The following is a 22,265-nucleotide window of genomic DNA, read 5'->3' as shown; positions in this document are numbered from 1 at the left end:
TGAGAGAGGTCTGGCTGTCTGTAGTGCTGAGGGTATCACTGAGAAGGGTCTGTCTGTAGTGCTGAGGGTATCAGTGAGAGGGAGTGGTCTGTCTGTAGTGCTGAGGGTATCAGTGAGAGGTAGGGGTCTGTCTGTCTGTAGTGCTGGGGGTATCAGTGAGAATTGTCTGTCTGTTAGTCTGTAGTGCTGAGGGTATCAGTGAGAATTGTCTGTCTGTTAGTCTGTAGTGCTGAGGGTATCAGTGAGAACGCTCTGTCTGTAGTGCTGAGGGTATCAGTGAGAAGGCTCTGTCTGTCTGTAGTGCTGAGGGTATCATGAGAAGGCTCTGTCTGTAGTGCTGAGGGTATCAGTGAAAGGGGTCTGTCTGTCTGTAGTGCTGAGGGTATCAGTGAGAGGGAAGGCTCTGTCTGTCTGTAGTGCTGAGAGTATCAGTGTGAAGGCTTTGTCTGTAGTGCTGAGATTATCAGTGAGAGGGGTCTGTCTGTCTGTAGTGCTGAGGGTATCATTGAGAATGCTCTGTCTGTAGTGCTGAGGGTATCAGTGAGAGGGAAGGGTCTGTCTGTCTGTAGTGCTGAGGGTATCAGTGAGAGGGACGGCTCTGTCTGTCTGTAGTGCTGAGGGTATCAGTGAGTGGGAGGGGTCTGTCTGTAGTGCTGTGGGTATCAGTGAGAGGGGTCTTCCTGTCTGTAGTGCTGAGGGTATCAGTGAGAGGGAAGGCTCTGTCTGTCTGTAGTGCTGAGGGTGTCAGTGAGAGGTAGGTGTCTGTCTGTAGTGCTGGGGGTATCAGTGAGAAGGGTCTGTCTGTCTGTCAGTTTGTAGTGTTGAGGGTATCAGTGAGAAGGCTCTGTCTGTAGTGCAGAGGGTATCAGTGAGAGGGGTCTGTCTGTCTGCAGTGCTGAGGGTATCAGTGGGAGGGAAGGCTCTGTCTGTAGTGCTGAATGTTTCAGTGAGAGAGGTCTGGCTGTCTGTAGTGCTGAGGGTATCAGTGAGAGCGAGGGGTCTGTCTGTAGTGCTGAGGGTATCATTGAGAAGGGTCTGTCTGTAGTGCTGAGGGTATCAGTGAGAGGGGTCTGTCTGTCTGTAGTGCTGAGGGTATCAGTGAGAAGGGTCTGTCTGTAGTGCTGAGGGTATCAGTGAGAGGGAAGGCTCTGTCTGTCTGTAGTGCTGAGGGTATCAGTGAGTGGGAGGGGGTCTGTCTGTAGTGCTGTGGGTATCAGTGAGAGGGGTCTTCCTGTCTGTAGTGCTGAGGGTATTGGTGAGAGGGAAGGCTCTGTCTGTCTGTAGTGCTGAGGGTATCAGTGAGAAGGCTCTGTCTTTAGTGCTGAGGGTATCAGTGAGAGGGGTCTGGCTGTCTGTAGTGCTGAGGGTATCAGTGAGTGGGAGGGGTCTATCTAGTGCTGTGGGTATCAGTGATAGGGGTCTTCCTGTCTGTAGTGCTGAGGGTATCAGTGAGAGGGAAGGCTCTGTCTGTCTGTAGTGCTGAGGGTATCAGTGAGAAGGCTCTGTCTGTAGTGCTGAGGGTATCAGTGAGAGGGAAGGCTCTGTCTGTCTCTAGTGCTGAGGGTATCAGTGAGTGGGAGGGGTGTGTCTGTAGTGCTGAGGGTATCAGTGAGAAGGAAGGCTCTGTCTGTCTGTAGTGCTGAGGGTATCAGTGAGAAGGCTCTGTCTGTAGTGCTGAGGGTATTAGTGAGAGGGAGAGGTCTGTAGGTCTGCAGTAACAGAGTGAACTGCATCTTAATTCAAACCCATCTTTTCCCATCTTTACACTTTTTTTTCTTTTGCACATATGACACAATCACATTTCTTTACTCTTCCCTCCCTCTCTTCCCGCACTGTGCCTTTACACACACTACCCTTTGCTCAGCTACCTTTTATCCACGTCACACACCAGTGAGGCTCAGCGTGGATCCAGGTGACCGGCTATAGTTACACATTTAATGCTGCACTTTGGTGTATGATTTTAGAGAATATTTGCTTTTTGCTTTTTTTTTATTGTGTATTTTATTTTATCAGATAACCTCATAATTCTCTTAAGAATTAAGAAAACTCCTGTTCTTAATCGCTCAGCACTCAAACCTGTTTGTCTGTAGGGCTTGTTTCCAAAAATAAGTTAGTTGCTGGTGTTTGTTTTTGCTGTAATGAGTTACAGCAAGAGTTATTCACACACTTTACAAATCTGTTTATCCAGGAGAGGGTTAATCCCCACTTGGCATGTCTGTGTATCACTGAAGCAGTTAATCACCACTTTACAGGATTATTGTGAAAGTGATTAGCCACCTCTCTGCATGTTTATGTATAAGGGAAAGGGTTAATCATTTCTTTGCTGGTGCTGTGTGTCATTGAAGGGGTTGATCACTGTGTATGTTTATAAGAGAAGATGCTCTTTCGGTGTGTGTATCAGAAAGGGGTTAATCTTTGCTGTGCAGATTTGTGTCACAGGGGGTTAATCAGCACTCCGTTTTTTTCTATGGGTACAACATGAAGGTAGCTAGAAATGCAGTTATTGGCATTTACATGGATGGGTGGTGCATATACATCATTAATCAGGACTAGCCAATATCATTGGTTATATGAGATCTACTCATTAGTCATTTACATCTGTCCTTTCAGAGCTTCACAAAGGGCTGAGTCTGCGAAATATGTCATCCCAAGCATCAAACACCAAGTACCAGTATGAGACACTCAAGGTGACTTCAGAGGGTGATCATGTCCTACATGTGGAGTTAAACCGTCCTGAAAAGAGGAACGCTATGAACAAGGCATTCTGGAGGTAGACAAAGCCTATGCTTTATATCCACACGCACACACTCTGTATTCCACTCATTTAACAGTATTCATCTTTTCTTCCCCACCAGTGAGATGGTTCTTTGTTTTCGTGCCATAAGTGAAGATGCTGATTGCAGAGCAGTTGTAATATCTGGTGCCGGGAAGATGTTTACATCTGGTATGTTTATTGCTAAAACGATATGTGAACCCCTCAAACCCTGTGGTCCAGATTATTCAACGGTTCAGGACAAGGGTATAAAACCTATTCTGAGTAGTCTGTGTTTTGGGATAATAGTGTATATAAAATTGGTGATTTGGAAGCTTTAAGGTAGTCATGGGCATTCGGATACTTTGTTGTCATCCAAATGCGAAAAAAGGCGGCCCCTCGCGGCATTAATCTCGTTTCAAAACCGGATTTAAGAAGAAATTAAAGGGACATGAAACTCCAAATTTTTCTTTCATGATTAAGAGAGAACATGCAATTTTAATCAACATTCAAGTTGACTTCTATTATTTTATTTGCTTCCTCCTTTTGGTATATGAAAAGCATACCTAGGTAGGCTTTGTTATGTTGGAAAGACGACGCAGTCTGTTAGAGAGCGTCTGACTGACCATAAATCTGCCATTAGAATTAAAGGTTTGTACCCAACTTGTCTCACAACACTTTATAGAGAAAGGTCATAATGTTTGGCAATTGCCGATTGTTCCTGTAGCTCCTTTGAGAAGAGGGGGTGATAGGGAATTAGGTACCCTATTTCCTAAAGGCCTTAATAGGGATTACGATTTACATTTATTTTTGTAATATAGATTTATTCTTTTGTAAATATTGTTTTATCCTCTTAACGACCAGCTCCATACCCTGTACTGTGCTGGTCATTAAGCCCTTAAGGACCAGCGATGTACCCTGTACAACGCTGCTGTACTGGGCCTCTCTCTGCCACGATTTCGCTAACAGTGGCGAGATTGCGCTATTTCTGCATGCCCCACGAGTGGGGCAGGGCAGAAATAGACTTGCAGAGTGACCGATGCAGAGAGGCACACTCTGTGTCCCTCTCTACATCGGGTAGCGGTGGTGCAGATCCTTGGTGGTGTTGGGAGGGTTAGGGATTTCATTAAAGAAAAATGATAGAAAACTGAGTACTGGCAGACAGCTCCCAGTACCTAAGATGGTGGGAACTAGTTAGAGGGGAAAGGGTTACAAAGCTTTCTTGGAGGGATCAGGATGGTAGGAAGGTAAGGGGGTAATCATACACTGAAGAAAATAATAATAATAAAAATAATAATTTAAAAATGGTCTAAAACTGCATACTAGCAGACTGTCTGCCAGTACGTAAGATGGGGGTGAACAGTGGGGTGTGAGGGAGGGAAGAGAGCTGTTTGAGAGGAATCAGGTAAGTAATCAGGGGTTGGAAAGTGTCAGGTGGGAGGGTAATCTCTACACTGAAGCTAAAATTAACCTTACAAGCTACATGATTAACTTTCACTACTGGGAATATTAAGTGTGGTGCGCAGCCTTCTAATTGCCAAAAAGCAATGGCAAAGCCTTATATGTCTGCTATTTCTGAACAATGGGGATCCCAGAGAAGCTTTTACAACCATTTGTGCCATGATTGCACAAGCGTTGTGCATGTAAATAATTTTAGTGTGAAACCCAAAGTTTGTGAAAAAGTTAACAATTTTTTTTTTTTTATTTGATTGGATTTGGCAGTGATATGGTGGCATGAAATATACTACAATGGGCCTAGATCAAAACCTTGGGTTGTCTACTAAAAAAAATATGTATATACCTTTAATAGGTAAAAAAGGCTCTATTTATGTTTAAATGAAGCGATAGCACAAATGCTAAAAATGCTCTGGTCTTTTGGACAAGTTTTAGTCTGAAATTCCCGGTCCTTAAGGGGTTAATGTATTTCATATTACTGGTGTATAAGATTATGTAAAAAAGAATCTTGACAATCTGTTGTTTTATGTATCATATTTTGTGTTATATTGTTATAATTATTTCAAAAGAAGGAAGTAATACCATTTATTGCCACTAGGTGTTTGGTATAAGGTGAGTTGCATGTATGGTTACTATGGGTAACGGAACAGGTGTGTAAGATTAAGGTACCATTTAAAGGTACATTGTACACTAGATTTTTCTTTGCAGTTTTGCTTATTTTTTAATAACGTTGTGCTGGTTTTCAGACTCCTAACCAAGCCCCAAAGTTTTAGATGTATACTGATGTATACAGACTTCAGGCTGCTTCTGTTTGTATAATAGGTCTTTTCATATTCAGGGGAGAGGGGAGGTTCTGCTCTCAGCCCCTTTCAGTGGGTGTCCCAGGCTAATCTCATTAACAATGCTGATTTGGGAGCTTCTAAGTAGCTTTTTAAAAGGTTTTATACTGGATTTTTCGGTCAGTATCTGTGCATATTCTTCTTTATAGTAGTGTCTAATGAAAATTGGTGTATACTGCCCCTTTAAGTAACATAAATTCAATGTTGTTTTAGCATGATTAAGGGTCCATTGTGGCCCAAAATGTTGCTGTTTTTGGGAATGTTACCTTAATAAAGAGCAATTATTTTGCCATATTTACAAAAGTGCTCCGTTCTTGCTTTCTACTTGCATACCTAAGTAGTCACATGATATATGCCTCTTCTCATTGGCTCACAGAATGTGTTTAGCCAGCTCCTAATAGTGAATTGCTGCTCTTTCATCCAAACGAGATGAAAATATAGCAAATTTAATTGTTATAAAGTTGTTTTAAACTGATTACTCAGTCTTATTCATGAAAGAAACATTTGGGGTCTCGTATCCCTTTAAAGGTACATAATAATGATGTAGATGGGTGGTAAACTGGCTTCCTGTGGGCCCCCCTGGGTGTGTATCATAGTTTTTGTGGCCCCAGGAAAAAGTGGAACTAAAATGTATGCTTTGGGGACTTCAGGTGGGTGGGTAAACAAGGTGGCCACATAGCAAGATCCCTCTAAAGGAGTGAACAGGAGATAGAAGTTACTGTGCATCCTTACCTAACTAACATTAGTCCCATGTCACTGGTTATATATTTTTTTTTGTATGTGTGTGTTTAATATCAGTACTTTTATATGTGGCCCTAAGTCTTCTAAAATATTGAGCTGTGGCCCCCATATGTATATGTATTCTGATATAGAGAGTGTGCTTAACGATTACTATAAAATAAACAGAGAAATGTTTCAATAAATTGTATATGACTTCTTAGAAGTGAAGGAGGTGAAAGCTATCATGTGGTGATCTTGAAGCTGCAGATCTAGGGCTTTATTTATCATCATGTAAATGGTCCGATCAGTTGCAGGCTTGCTTGTTTTAGCTTGCAACTGATATTTATGAAGCACTGCTTCCTAAACCCTCTCCACTAACTTACAGTTGGTGGAAGAAAATCACACCGGAATCGTTCAATCGTTCAAATCGAACAACGGGTCGAGGAATTTGCCCACCTCCATTCAATTTCCAATTGTTCCATCGCATGCCGCTGATGTTGTGCTTATGGGGTTTACAGTGGGTGCTGATGGGGCTTATGTAGCCTATGTAAGCCCCATCAGCTCCTCCTGTAAACCCCATAAGCACAACACCCCCCCCCGGCACGGGGCACGGCAATTGAATAGAGGTGGGCTAATCAAACGGGCTACGGACCGATCAGATAATACATAGTAAAAAAGCGTTACTGCATTATCTGATTGGTCCGTGAAGTAAGTGGCTGTACAACCAATAGGGTCCAGTGTACCGCTAGTGCCTTGTCTGATGAGTGAAGAGTAGGGCCGTGTGTGCATGCTCGGCCCAGGCCGGCCCATAGAATTCCTCGACCCGTTGTTCTCAAAGAAGTCACCTTAAACAGCTGTTTGGAGGAGGTTGGGCCTCTTGCGCATGCGCATTGAGGGCCACACACCTCCAGCAGCTGATTCACGTCACTGGAAGTAAAGTAGGTTGCACATTCCTATGTGGTATACAACTTATTTTAGAACACCGGCATTGGTAAATATAGAGAACAAAGGTTCACTACAATTTGCAATGAAAAGCGGACAGGTTCACATGTCACATTAAAGGGACATTAAACCCAATTTTTTTCTTTCATGATTCAGATGGAACATACAATTTTAAGCAACTTTCCAATTTACTTCTATTATCAAGTTTTCTTGTTATCCTTTATTGAAAAGCAAAAATGTAAGTTCAGGAGTGTGCACGTGTCTGCAGCACTATATGGCAGAAGTTTTGTTACAATGTTATACATTAGCAAGAGCACTAGATGGCAGCAGTTTTATAACAATGTTATACATTAGCAAGAGCACTAGATGGCAGCAGTTTTATAGCAATATTATACATTAGCAAGAGCACTAGATGGCAGCAGTTTTATAGCAATGGTATACATTAGCAAGAGCACTAGATGGCAGCAGTTTTATAACAATGTTATACATTAGCAAGAGCACTAGATGGCAGCAGTTTTATAACAATGTTATACATTAGCAAGAGCACTAGATGGCAGCAGTTTTATAGCAATATTATACATTAGCAAGAGCACTAGATGGCAGCAGTTTTATAGCAATGGTATACATTAGCAAGAGCACTAGATGGCAGCAGTTTTATAATAATGTTATACATTAGCAAGAGCACTAGATGGAAGCACTATTTCCTGTCATGTAGTGCTGCAGGCATGTGCACGCTACCTACCTAGGCATCTCTTCAACAAAGAATAACAAGAGGACAAAGCAAACTTGCTAGTATAAGTAAATTAGAAACTGTTTTTTAAATTGTGTTCTCTATCTGAATTATGATAGAAACATTTTGGGTTTCATGCCCCTTTAAACATTTTGACACTCCATTCTGAAATTGTGAGTTTTTCAGTTCCTGTTAGAAATGAAAGTGCAGAACACTGTTATATCCCACACAGCCATTGGCTGCACACTCTAGTGACCTATTTATAACTGTCCCTAATTGGCCACAGTAGAGAAGGTACCCTAAGTTACAACATGACAGCTCCCATTGTTTTATAGACACTAAAACTTTACTCTTATTTTGTCAATATTTAAACAACTAATGAAACTTTAAAAAATGCATCTACATGTTATTATTTTCTTTGAATGCATCATTCTATCTAGCTTTTATTTAGTGTTTATTTAATGTCCCTTGTAATTAAAACAGACATTCATATTTTCTGTGTAGTTGCTTTGGTGGTTAGGTCTGTAAAACATTTTTAAATATTTTTATGTACCAGTTATGGATTTTCTATATAGGTATAGACATAATGAAGAACATAGCAGTTGGGATAACATTTTAGGAGATATGTTTTGCAAGAGTTGTGAAGCTTTGTCATAGTAAGTAGGGTCAATATGGACCGTAGTAGATACTGGAGATGGAGGCAGAAGGAGCAAAGTAGATGCTGGTGGTGGAGGCACGGGGACCATAGTAGATATTATGGGTGAAGGCAAGACCATAGTGAATATAGGAGGTAGAAGCACAAGAACCTTTGTAGATGCTGGATGTGGAGGCACAAGGGCCATAGTAGATATTATGGGTAAAGATAGAAGGGCCATAGTGGATATAGGCGGTAGAAGTTCAAGGATCATTGTAGATGCTGGAGGTGGAGGCATAAGGACCATAGTAGATAATATGGGTGAAGGCACAAGGGCCAAATTAGATATTATGGGTGAATGCACAAGGACCATAGTAGATATTGGAAGTGGAGGCACAAGGACCATTGTAGATATTGGGAGTGAAGGCAGAAGGACCATAGTAGATATTGGAGGTGGAGGAGAAGGACCATAATAGATACTGGAAGTGGAAAGAATATAAATGAAGGTCAAGTGGAAATCTAGTGAGATACTATCATTGTGGTTTCTAGTTGGGGCATAAACTATATTTCTTTCATGTAATTAGCAAGAGTCCATGAGCTAGTGACGTATGGGATATACATTCCTACCAGGAGGGGCAAAGTTTCCTCAGTTCAATTTTATATTATTATTATTGCAGTCCAGACTCATATCTGTTACTTCTCAATACTTCCACCAAGAGAGGGAGAGAAAAAAAAAAAAAAAAAAAAAAAAAAAAGGGGGGAGAGAAAAAAAAGAGGGGGAAAAGGGAATTTCCACATTCGTCCGTCCCCCCCAAAACCTTTGATTCCTATCCATTTACCATAACCCCAGTTGTACTAGCTCTGTGTTTTGGAAGGGAAATACAATATAGTCTATCTCTGTGGCCGGGAGGGATTTAATAAATGGTGCCCATTTACTAAAAAATTTTCTGATGTCAGAATCATTATTAATATCCGTGTCACGTTGTTCTAATATGCATTGTTTTTTGAGGAAATTTTTTATTTCCACCATACTAGGGATTTCTCTCGTCTTCCATTTTTTAAATATTAAGTACCTAGCCGCCATTATAGAGACACTTATTATTTTTTCATTTGATTGTTGTTCTATCTGATTATCACAGCAAAATATAATTAAGCTTGCCGATATCTCCAGAGGGGAGATCCTGAGAGTAGTATTGATCCAGAATTCTAGTTTTCGCCAAAATTGCCTAATCAGGGGACAGTTAACTATCATATGTAAGAGATCTGCCGCAATTAAGGAGCACTTAGGACATTTAAAAAAATTCATGTTCTGGAGCTTATAGCCTTTTTCCGGAGTATAGTGAAATTTATGTAATAACTTAAGATGAGCCTCTCTCCATGTTGCTGAAAGAGTAGCCATTGCCACTTTATGAATAGATTTTTGTATAAATTTATGGTCAATATAATCCTGGGCCAAAATTAGTCTCCAATCTTGAGCAATTTTCTCTAAAGTATGACTTGCTCTATTTGCTCCTAAGAGGTAGTAGCAATAAGAGATGGACATACGTCCCTTCTTAACTAACGTGAGCCAATCCTCTAGATCTCCCAAATCCCATTGCCACTCTCCCTCCCTCGTTAGCTCTAATGCATAGTGCCTTACTTGCAAAAACGCAAAGAACTCTTTATTAGAGAGGTTGAAGCTATTTTTAATTTCTTCAAAAGTTCTAAAAAATGAGAAGTTTTAAAAGACTTTTTACGTTTACTAGAAGGAGGAATAACAGACATAGCCTTCTTAATGGATTTAGAAACAAAATCTCTTATGTTATCAGGAACACTCTGAGTATTAGATGTTGACGGAACAGCAACAGGTAATGTAACAGTACTAAAGGAAATATTATCTGCATTAGCAAGTATGTCATGACAAACAGTACAAACAACAGCTGGAGGAACAGATACCAAAAGTTTACAGCAGATACACTTAGCTTTGGTAGCTCCAGCACCATGCAGGGATTTTCCAGAAGTATCTTCTGACTCAGCTTCAACGTGGGACATCTTGCAATATGTAATAGAAAAAACAACATATAAAGCAAAATTGATCAAATTCCTTAAATGACAGTTTCAGGAATGGGAAAAAAATGCCAGTGAACAAGCTTCTAGCAACCAGAAGCACAAAATAATGAGACTTAAATAATGTGGAGACAATAGTGACGCCCATATTTTTTTAGCGCCAAAAAAGACGCCCACATTATTTGGCGCCTAAATGCTTTAGGCGCCAAAATGACGCCACATCCGGAACGCCGACACCTTTGGCGCAAAAAAAACGTCAAAAATGACGCAACTTCCGGCGACACGTATGACGCCGGAAACAGAAAAAAAAAATTTCGCCAAAAAAGTCCGCGCCAAGAATGACGCAATAAAATGAAGCATTTTCAGCCCCCGCGAGCCTAACAGCCCACAGGGAAAAGTCAAATTTTTAAGGTAAGAAAAAATGATTTATTCATATGCATTATCCCAAATATGAAACTGACTGTCTGAAATAAGGAACGTTGAACATCCTGAGTCAAGGCAAATAAATGTTTGAATACATATATTTAGAACTTTATATAAAAGTGCCCAACCATAGCTTAGAGTGTCACAGAAAATAAGACTTACTTACCCCAGGACACTCATCTACATGTTGTAGAAAGCCAAACCAGTACTGAAACGAGAATTAGTAGAGGAAATGGTATATATAAGAGTATATCGTCGATCTGAAAAGGGAGGTAAGAGATGAATCTCTACGACCGATAACAGAGAACCTATGAAATAGACCCCGTAGAAGGAGATCACTGCATTCAAATAGGCAATACTCTCCTCACATCCCTCTGACATTCACTGCACACTGAGAGGAAAACCGGGCTCCAACCTGCTGCGGAGCGCATATCAACGTAGAATCTAGCACAAACTTACTTCACCACCTCCATAGGAGGCAAAGTTTGTAAAACTGATTTGTGGGTGTGGTGAGGGGTGTATTTATAGGCATTTTGAGGTTTGGGAAACTTTGCCCCTCCTGGTAGGAATGTATATCCCATACGTCACTAGCTCATGGACTGTTGCTAATATGAAAGAAATGAATTTATCAGGTAAGTTCTTACATAAATTATGTTTTCTCTTGTAAGGTGTATCCAGTCCACGGATCATCCATTACTTGTGGGATATTCTCATTCCCAACAGGAAGTTGCAAGAGGATACCCACAGCAGAGCTGTAATATAGCTCCTCCCCTAACTGTCATAGCCAGTCATTCTCTTGCAACTCTCAACAAGCTAGGATGTTGTAGGAGAGAGTGGTTAAATATAGTTAGTTTATTTCTCCTGTTAAGTGTGGTCAGTCCACGGGTCATCATTACTTCTGGGATATTAACTCCTCCCCAACAGGAAGTGCAAGAGGATTCACCCAGCAGAGCTGCTATATAGCTCCTCCCCTCTACGTCACCCCCAGTCATTCTCTTGCACCCAACGAATAGATAGGATGTGTGAGAGGACTGTGGTGATTATACTTAGTTTCATACCTTCAATCAAAAGTTTGTTATTTTATAATAGCACCGGAGTGTGTTATTCCTTCTCTGGTAGAATTTGAAGAAGAATCTACCTGAGTTTTTTCTATGATTTTAGCCGGCGTAGTTAAGATCATATTGCTGTTTCTTGGCCATCTGAGGAGAGGTAAACTTCAGATCAGGGGACAGCGGGCAGATTAATCTGCAAAGAGGTATGTAGCAGCTTACTATTTTCTGACAATGGAATTGATGAGAAAAATCTGCCATACCGATATAATGTAAACTCAGCCTTAAATGCAGTAGCAGCAACTGGTATCAGGCTGTCATGTATGTATATTTTACACTTCAGTATTCTGGGGAATGGCACTTCACTGGAATTATACTGTATACATAAGACTTTAGCCTAATTTGCAGGGACTTGCAACAGGCTTTTTAATAACACTTAATTTATTTAATTTTAAACGTTTTTTTGCTGGCATGTAAAATCGTTTAATTTTCTGAGGTACTGGGTGAAAAAATGTTTTGGGCACTATTTTTTTCCACTTGGCAGTCGTTTTATTTAATTTAAGACAGTTTACTGATCTCTCTCACTGTTGTGTATGAGGGGGAGGGGCCTTTTTTGGCGCTTTTGCTACGCATCAAAAAATTCAGTCAGAAGTTTATTGTCTTCCCTGCATGATCCGGTTCATCTCTACAGAACTCAAGGGTCTTCAAAACTTATTTTGAGGGAGGTAATCACTCACAGCAGAGCTGTGAGATTGTAGTTGACTGTGATAAAAAACGTTTATTTCTGTATTGTTTTTTTTCTGCTATCAGGATTAGTTATCCTTTGCTAATGGGAGCAATCCTTTGCTAAAATTGTGTTTTTTCAAAGATTTGATGCTATAACTTCTCAGTTTATTAATTTTCAACTGTCATAACTTTTTCTGTGCTTATTATAGGCACAGTACGTTTTCATATTATAGTAAATTACTTGAAAAGTATTTCCAAGTTGCTAGTTTATTTGCTAGTGTGTTAAACATGTCTGATTCAGAGGAAGATATCTGTGCTATATGTGCTAAAGCCAAAGTGGAGCCCAATAGAAATTTATGTACTAACTGCATTGATGCTACTTTAAATAAAAGTCAATCTGTACAAATTGATCATATTTCACCAAACAACGAGGGGAGAGTTATGCCGACTAACTCGCCTCACGTGTCAGTACCTGCATCTCCCGCTCGGGAGGTGCGTGATATTGTAGCGCCGAGTACATCTGGGCGGCCATTACAAATCACATTACAGGATATGGCTACTGTTATGACTGAAGTTTTGGCTAAATTACCAGAACTAAGAGGTAAGCGTGATCACTCTGGGGTGAGAACAGAGTGCGCTGATAATATTAGGGCCATGTCAGACACTGCGTCACAATTTGCAGAACATGAGGACGGAGAGCTTCATTCTGCGGGTGACGGTTCTGATCCAAACAAACTGGATTCAGATATTTCAAATTTTAAATTTAAGCTGGAAAACCTCCGTGTATTATTAGGGGAGGTGTTAGCGGCTCTGAATGATTGTAACACAGTTGCAATACCAGAGAAAATGTGTAGGTTGGATAAATATTTTGCGGTACCGTCGAGTACTGACGTTTTTCCTATACCTAAGAGACTTACTGAAATTGTTACTAAGGAGTGGGATAGACCCGGTGTGCCGTTCTCACCCCCTCCTATATTTAGAAAGATGTTTCCAATAGACGCCACCACACGGGACTTATGGCAAACGGTCCCTAAGGTGGAGGGAGCAGTTTCTACTTTAGCTAAGCCTACCACTATCCCGGTGGAGGATAGCTGTGCCTTTTCAGATCCAATGGATAAAAAGTTAGAGGGTTACCTTAAGAAAATGTTTGTTCAACAAGGTTTTATATTGCAACCTCTTGCATGCATTGCGCCTGTCACGAGGCTCTGGAAGAGACACTTGAATCAGCTCCATTAGATGAGATTACACACAAGCTTAAAGCCCTTAAGTTAGCTAACTCATTTATTTTGGATGCCGTAGTACATTTAACTAAACTTACGGCTAAGAATTCCGGATTCGCCATTCAGGCGCGCAGAGCACTGTGGCTAAAATCCTGGTCAGCTGACGTTACTTCTAAATCTAAATTGCTTAATATACCTTTCAAAGGGCAGACCTTATTCGGGCCCGGGTTGAAAGAAATTATCGCTGACATTACAGGAGGTAAAGGCCATGCCCTGCCTCAAGACAGAGCCAAACCTAAGGCTAGACAGTCTAATTTTCGTTCCTTTCGTAATTTCAAAGCAGGAGCAGCATCAACTTCCTCTGCACCAAAACAGGAGGGAGCTGTTGCTCGCTACAGACAAGGCTGGAGACCTAACCAGTCCTGGAACAAGGGCAAGCAGGCCAGGAAACCTGCTGCTGCCCCTAAGACAGCATGAATTGAGGGCCCCCGATCCGGGAACGGATCTAGTGGGGGGCAGACTTTCTCTCTTCGCCCAGGCTTGGGCAAGAGATGTCCAGGATCCCTGGGCGCTAGAGATAATATCTCAGGGATACCTTCTGGACTTCAAATCCTCTCCCCCAAAAGGGAGATTCCATCTGTCAAGGTTGTCAACAAACCAAATAAAGAAAGAGGCGTTTCTACGCTGTGTACAAGATCTTTTACTAATGGGAGTGATCCATCCAGTTCCGCGGTCGGAACAAGGACAAGGGTTTTACTCAAATCTGTTTGTGGTTCCCAAAAAAGAGGGAACTTTCAGGCCAATCCTGGATTTAAAAATCCTAAACAAATTCCTAAGAGTTCCATCGTTCAAAATGGAAACTATTCGGACAATCTTACCCATGATCCAAAAGGGTCAGTACATGACCACAGTGGATTTAAAGGATGCTTACCTTCACATACCGATTCACAAAGATCATTACCGGTATCTAAGGTTTGCCTTCCTAGACAGGCATTACCAGTTTGTAGCTCTTCCATTCGGATTGGCTACGGCTCCAAGAATCTTCACGAAGGTTCTGGGTACTCTTCTGGCGGTACTAAGACCACGAGGAATTTCGGTAGCTCCGTACCTAGACGACATTCTGATACAAGCTTCAAGCTTTCAAACTGCCAAGTCTCATACAGAGTTAGTACTGGCATTTCTAAGGTCGCATGGATGGAAGGTGAACGAAAAGAAGAGTTCTCTCTTTCCACTCACAAGAGTTCCCTTCTTGGGGACTCTTATAGATTCTGTAGAAATGAAGATTTACCTGACAGAAGACAGGTTAACAAAGCTTCAAAATGCATGCCGTGTCCTTCATTCCATTCAACACCCGTCAGTAGCTCAATGCATGGAGGTGATCGGCTTAATGGTAGCGGCAATGGACATAGTACCCTTTGCACGCCTACATCTCAGACCGCTGCAATTGTGCATGCTAAGTCAGTGGAATGGGGATTACTCAGACTTGTCCCCTACTCTGAATCTGAATCAAGAGACCAGAAATTCTCTTCTATGGTGGCTTTCTCGGCCACATCTGTCCAGGGGGATGCCATTCAGCAGGCCAGACTGGACAATTGTAACAGACGCCAGCCTACTAGGTTGGGGCGCTGTCTGGAATTCTCTGAAGGCTCAGGGACAATGGAATCAGGAGGAGAGTCTCCTGCCAATAAACATTCTGGAATTGAGAGCAGTTCTCAATGCCCTTCTGGCTTGGCCCCAGTTAACAACTCGGGGGTTCATCAGGTTTCAGTCGGACAACATCACGACTGTAGCTTACATCAACCATCAGGGAGGGACGAGAAGCTCCCTAGCAATGATGGAAGTATCAAAGATAATTCGCTGGGCAGAGTCTCACTCTTGCCACCTGTCAGCAATCCACATCCCGGGAGTGGAGAACTGGGAGGCGGATTTCCTAAGTCGTCAGACTTTTCATCCGGGAGAGTGGGAACTTCATCCGGAGGTCTTTGCCCAAATACTTCGACTTTGGGGCAAACCAGAGATAGATCTCATGGCGTCTCGACGGAACGCCAAGCTTCCTCGTTACGGGTCCAGATCCAGGGATCCGGGAGCGGTTCTGATAGATGCTTTGACAGCACCTTGGACCTTCGGGATGGCTTATGTGTTTCCACCTTTCCCGATGCTTCCTCGATTGATTGCCAGAATCAAACAAGAGAGAGCATCAGTGATTCTAATAGCGCCTGCATGGCCACGCAGGACTTGGTATGCAGATCTAGTGGACATGTCCTCCTGTCCACCTTGGTCTCTACCTCTGAAACAGGACCTTCTGATCCAGGGTCCCTTCAAACATCAAAATCTAATTTCTCTGAAGCTGACTGCTTGGAAATTGAACGCTTGATTTTATCAAAACGTGGTTTTTCTGAGTCAGTTATTGATACCTTAATACAGGCTAGGAAGCCTGTTACCAGAAAGATTTACCACAAAATATGGCGTAAATACTTATATTGGTGCGAATCCAAGGGTTACTCATGGAGTAAGGTTAGGATCCCTAGGATATTGTCTTTTCTACAAGAAGGTTTAGAAAAGGGTTTATCCGCTAGTTCCTTAAAGGGACAGATTTCAGCTCTCTCCGTTCTTTTACACAAACGTCTGTCAGAAGTTCCGGACGTTCAAGCTTTTTGTCAGGCTTTAGCTAGGATCAAGCCTGTGTTTAAAACTGTTGCTCCGCCATGGAGTTTGAACTTAGTTCTTAATGTTTTACAAGGTGTTCCGTTTGAACCCCTTCATTCCATTGATATCAAGCTGTTATCTTGGAAAGTTCTGTTTTTAATGGCTATTTCCTCGGCTCGAAGAGTCTCTGAGTTATCTGCCTTACATTGTGATTCTCCTTATCTGATTTTTCATTCAGACAAGGTAGTTCTGCGTACTAAGCCTGGGTTCTTACCTAAGGTAGTCACTAACAGGAATATCAATCAAGAGATTGTTGTTCCATCCTTGTGTCCTAATCCTTCTTCGAAGAAGGAACGTCTGCTACACAATCTAGATGTAGTCCGTGCCCTGAAATTTTATCTACAGGCAACTAAGGATTTTCGACAAACGTCTTCCCTGTTTGTCGTTTATTCTGGTCAGAGGAGAGGTCAAAAGGCTTCGGCCACCTCTCTCTCTTTTTGGCTTCGTAGCATAATACGGTTAGCCTATGAGACTGCTGGACAGCAGCCTCCTGAAAGAATTACAGCTCATTCTACTAGAGCTGTGGCTTCTACTTGGGCCTTTAAGAATGAGGCTTCTGTTGAACAGATTTGCAAGGCTGCAACTTGGTCTTCTCTTCATACTTTTTCCAAATTTTACAAATTTGACACTTTTGCTTCTTCGGAGGCTGTTTTTGGGAGAAAGGTTCTTCAGGCAGTGGTTCCTTCCGTATAAAGAGCCTGCCTGTCCCTCCCGTCATCCGTGTACTTTAGCTTTGGTATTGGTATCCCAGAAGTAATGATGACCCGTGGACTGACCACACTTAACAGGAGAAAACAAAATTTATGCTTACCTGATAAATTCCTTTCTCCTGTAGTGTGGTCAGTCCACGGCCCGCCCTGTTTTTTATGGCAGGTAAAAAAAATTTTGAATTATACTCCAGTCACCACTACACCCTTTGGCTTCTCCTTTCTCGTTGGTCCTTGGTCGAATGACTGGAGGTGACGTAGAGGGGAGGAGCTATATAGCAGCTCTGCTGGGTGAATCCTCTTGCACTTCCTGTTGGGGAGGAGTTAATATCCCAGAAGTAATGATGACCCGTGGACTGACCACACTACAGGAGAAAGGAATTTATCAGGTAAGCATAATTTTTGTTTTTCTTCAATCAAAAGTTTGTTATTTTTAAATAGTACCGGAGTTGTGCTATTTTATCTCAGGCAGTAAATAGAAGAAGAATCTGCCTGAGGTTTCTATGATCTTAGCAGGTTGTAACTAAGATCCATTGAGATTCTCACATATGTCTGAGGGGATTACACAGATGAGGTAACTTCAGCAAGAGAATGGCGTGCAGTTTATTCTGCTATCAGGTATGTGCAGTTATAATTTTTTCTAGAGATGGAAAACACTAGAAAATGCTGCTGATACCGGATTAATGTAAGTTAAGCCTGAATACAGTGATTTAATAACGACTGGTATCATGCTTACTCCCAGGGGTAATACCCTTATGATATTTACAATATAAAACGTTTGCTGGCATGTTTAATCGTTTTTATATATGCTTTGGTGATAAAACTTTATTGGGGCCTAGTTTTTTCCACATGGCTGGCTTAAATTTTGACTAGAAACAATTTCCACTGTTGTAGTATAAAAGTTACCGTTGGTGCAGTTAAAATTACAAACTGTGACATCCAGCTTCCCTCAAAGGCCCTCTGAATGCTATAGGACATCTCTAAAGGGCTCAAAGGCTTTCCAAAGTCGTTTATTGGGGAAGGTAGGACCACAGCTTGCTGTGGCAGTTGGTTGTGACTGTTAAAAAAAAAAAAAGTCTATTTCGTTTTTTTGATCCGTTTTTTGAACTAAGGGGTTAATCATCCATTTGCAAGTGGATGCAATGCTCTGCTAGCCTATTACATACACTGTAAAAATTTCGTTTGATTTACTGCATTTTTTCACTGTTTTTCAAATTCTGACAAAATTTGTTTCTCTTAAAGGCACAGTAACGTTTTTTATATTTGCTTGTTAACTTGATTTAAAGTGTTTTCCAAGCTTGCTAGTCTCATTGCTAGTCTGTATAAACATGTCTGACATAGAAGAAACTCCTTGTTCATTATGTTTAAAAGCCATGGTGGAACCCCCTCTTAGAATGTGTACCAAATGTACTGATTTCATTTTATGCAATAAAGATCATATTCTGTTTTTAAAAAAATTATCACCAGAGGAATCTGACGAGGGGAAAGTTATGCCGACTAACTCTCCCCACGTGTCAGACCCTTTGACTCCCGCCCAAGGGACTCACGCTCAAATGGCGCCAAGTACATCTAGGGCGCCCATAGCGTTTACTTTACAAGACATGGCGGCAGTCATGGATAATACACTGTCAGCGGTATTAGCCAGACTACCTGAACTTAGAGGTTAGCGAGATAGCTTTGGGGTGAGACAAAATGCAGAGCATACTGACGCTTTAAGAACCATGTCTGATACTGCCTCACAATATGCAGAAGCTGAGGAAGGAGAGCTTCAGTCAGTGGGTGATGTTAATGACTCAGGAAAGATACCTGATTCTAATATTTCTACTTTTAAATTTAAGCTTGAACACCTCTGCGTGTTACTTAGGGAGGTTTTAGCTACTCTGAATGACTGTGATACCATTGCAGTGCCAGAGAAATTTTGTAGACTGGATAAATGCTTTGCAGTGCCGGTGTGTACTGATGTTTTTCCAATACCTAAAAGGTTTACAGAAATTATTAATAAGGAATGGGATAGACCAGGTGTGCCGTTCTCTTCCCCTCCTATTTTTAGAAAAATGTTTTCCAATAGACGCCACCACACGGGACTTATGGCAGACAGTCCCTAAGGTGGAGGGAGCAGTTTCTACTCTAGCAAAGCGTACTACTATCCCTGTCGAGGACAGTTGTGCTTTTTTAGAGCCAATGGATAAAAAATTAGAAGGTTACCTTAAGAAAATATTTATTCAACAAGGTTTTATCCTACAGCCCATTGCATGCATTGCCCCTGTCACTGCTGCTGCGGCGTACTGGTTTGAGTCTCTGGAAGAGGCTTTACAGGTAGAGACTCCATTGGATGACATACTTGGCAAACTTAGAGCACTTAAGCTAGCCAATTATTTTATTTCTTATGCCATTGTTCATTTGAATAAACTAACGGCTAAGAATTCTGGTTTTGCTATACAGGCGCGCAGAGCGCTATGGCTTAAATCATGGTCAGCTGACGTGACTTTAAAATCTAAGCTACTTAACATTCCCTTCAAGGGGCAGACCCTATTCGGGCCTGGTTTGAAGGAGATTATTGCTGATATCACGGGAGGAAAAGGTTGTGCCCTTCCTCAGGACAGGTCCAAATCTAGGGCCAAACAGTCTAATTTTCGTGCCTTTCGAAACTTCAAGGCAGGTGCGGCATCAATTTCCTCTAATAATAAATTGCATACAAAGAGAGAAGCGCTCTACCAGGAACGAACAACAGCTCAGTGGCTTGTTCTATGGCGATTTACCACCCGGAAGCAGCCTCTTTTAGACCAGTGTGCTTTTCACAGAAGAAAACTTTCCTGAAGTATATCAGTCTGATCCTGCCAAGTAAGGTCAGTCCAGCCCCGAAATACCAGGCAATTCTCCTCTGAACAAGGAACATGACAACCCCAGACGATCGTTTCGGCCTCCTATGGGCCTCGTCAGTGAGGTGCAGCCACATTCCTCTAAGCACACTGAGCAAGGAGTCCACGTCTGGTTTCCCCCATCACCCATAGGGAGACTTCCCCAGGGTCATAATAATTTGCATACAAAGAGAGAAGCGCTCTACCAGGAACGAACAACAGCTCAGTGGCTTGTTCTATGGCGATTTACCACCCGGAAGCAGCCTCTTTTAGACCAGTGTGCTTTTCACAGAAGAAAACTTTCCTGAAGTATATCAGTCTGATCCTGCCAAGTAAGGTCAGTCCAGCCCCGAAATACCAGGCAATTCTCCTCTGAACAAGGAACATGACAACCCCAGACGATCGTTTCGGCCTCCTATGGGCCTCGTCAGTGAGGTGCAGCCACATTCCTCTAAGCACACTGAGCAAGGAGTCCACGTCTGGTTTCCCCCATCACCCATAGGGAGACTTCCCCAGGGTCATAATAATTTGCATACAAAGAGAGAAGCGCTCTACCAGGAACGAACAACAGCTCAGTGGCTTGTTCTATGGCGATTTACCACCCGGAAGCAGCCTCTTTTAGACCAGTGTGCTTTTCACAGAAGAAAACTTTCCTGAAGTATATCAGTCTGATCCTGCCAAGTAAGGTCAGTCCAGCCCCGAAATACCAGGCAATTCTCCTCTGAACAAGGAACATGACAACCCCAGACGATCGTTTCGGCCTCCTATGGGCCTCGTCAGTGAGGTGCAGCCACATTCCTCTAAGCACACTGAGCAAGGAGTCCACGTCTGGTTTCCCCCATCACCCATAGGGAGACTTCCCCAGGGTCATAATAATTTGCATACAAAGAGAGAAGCGCTCTACCAGGAACGAACAACAGCTCAGTGGCTTGTTCTATGGCGATTTACCACCCGGAAGCAGCCTCTTTTAGACCAGTGTGCTTTTCACAGAAGAAAACTTTCCTGAAGTATATCAGTCTGATCCTGCCAAGTAAGGTCAGTCCAGCCCCGAAATACCAGGCAATTCTCCTCTGAACAAGGAACATGACAACCCCAGACGATCGTTTCGGCCTCCTATGGGCCTCGTCAGTGAGGTGCAGCCACATTCCTCTAAGCACACTGAGCAAGGAGTCCACGTCTCTAATAATAAATAAGAGGGAACTTTTGCTCAATCCAAGACGGTCTGGAGACCAAACCAGACCTGGAAAAAAGGTAAGCAGGTCAAAAAGCCTGCTGCTGCCTCTAAGACAGCATGAAGGAATGACCCCCTATCCGGTAACGGATCTAGTAGGGGGCAGACTTTCACTCTTCGCCCAGGCGTGGGCAAGAGATGTTCAGGATCCCTGGGCGTTGGAAATTATATCCCAGGGATATCTTCTGGACTTCAAGGCTTCCCCCCCAAAAGGGAGATTTCACCTTTCACAATTATCTGCAAACCAGATAAAGAGTGAGGCATTCTTACACTGTGTACGAGACCTCCTAGTTATGGGAGTGATCCATCCAGTTCCAAAGGAGGAACAGGAACAGGGTTTTTACTCAAATCTGTTTGTGGTTCCCAAAAAAGAGGGAACCTTCAGACCGATTTTGGATCTAAAGATCTTAAACAAATTCCTCAAAGTTCCGTCGTTCAAGATGGAAACTATTCGTACCATCCTACCACTGATCCAGGAGGGTCAATATATGACTACAGTGGATCTAAAGGATGCTTATCTTCACATTCCGATACACAAAGATCATCATCGGTTTCTCAGGTTTGCCTTTCAAGACAGGCATTACCGGTTGTAGCTCTTCCCTTTGGATTAGCTACAGCCCCAAGAATCTTTACAAAGGTTCTAGGGTCGCTTTTGGCGGTCCTAAGGCCGCGGGGCATAGCAGTAGCCCCTTATTTAGACGACATCCTGATACAGGCGTCAAACTTCCAAATTGCCAAGTCTCATACGGACGTAGTACTGGCATTTCTGAGGTCGCATGGGTGGAAAGTGAACGAGGAAAAGTGTTCTCTATCCCCACTCACAAGAGTTTCCTTTCTAGGGACTCTGATAGATTCTGTAGAAATGAAAATTTACCTTGACGGAGTCCAGGTTATCAAAGCTTCTAAATTCCTGTCGGGTTCTTCATTCCATTCCGCGCCCTTTGCTGGCTCAGTGTATGGAAGTAATCGGCTTAATGGTAGCGGCAATGGACATAGTGACGTTTGCACGCTTACATCTCAGACCGCTGCAACTATGCAGGCTCAGTCAGTGGAGCGGGGATTACACAGATTTGGCCCCTCAACTGAATCTGGACCAAGAGACCAGGGATCCTCTTCCCTGGTGGCTATCTCGCGTCCATCTGTCCAAAGGTATGACCTTCGCAGGCCAGATTGGACTATTGTAACAACAAATGCCAGCCTTCTAGGTTGGGGTGCAGTCTGGAACTC

General features: G+C 42.4%; 1 protein-coding gene across 2 annotated transcripts in view; it reads left to right on the top strand.

The window, feature by feature from the left end:
- Positions 1-22,265, top strand: part of ECH1 (enoyl-CoA hydratase 1) — a 58,529-nt gene that overhangs the window by 22,587 nt on the left and 13,677 nt on the right. The window contains exons 1-3 of one of the 2 annotated variants that reach the window (XM_053721593.1): positions 1,891-1,912; positions 2,611-2,770; positions 2,856-2,944. In XM_053721593.1, the coding sequence (XP_053577568.1) occupies positions 2,640-2,770; positions 2,856-2,944 (220 nt within the window). In that variant the 5' untranslated portion in view covers positions 1,891-1,912; positions 2,611-2,639. Of the gene's footprint in view, positions 1-1,890; positions 1,913-2,610; positions 2,771-2,855; positions 2,945-22,265 lie in introns of those variants that run through there. The other variant, XM_053721592.1, reaches the window with a different exon arrangement.

Source organism: Bombina bombina, chromosome 7 (assembly GCF_027579735.1).
Source record: "Bombina bombina isolate aBomBom1 chromosome 7, aBomBom1.pri, whole genome shotgun sequence".
Taxonomy (NCBI): domain Eukaryota; kingdom Metazoa; phylum Chordata; class Amphibia; order Anura; family Bombinatoridae; genus Bombina; species Bombina bombina.
Note: the sequence above shows the minus strand (reverse complement) of the source record. Positions and strands in the feature narration are given on the sequence as shown.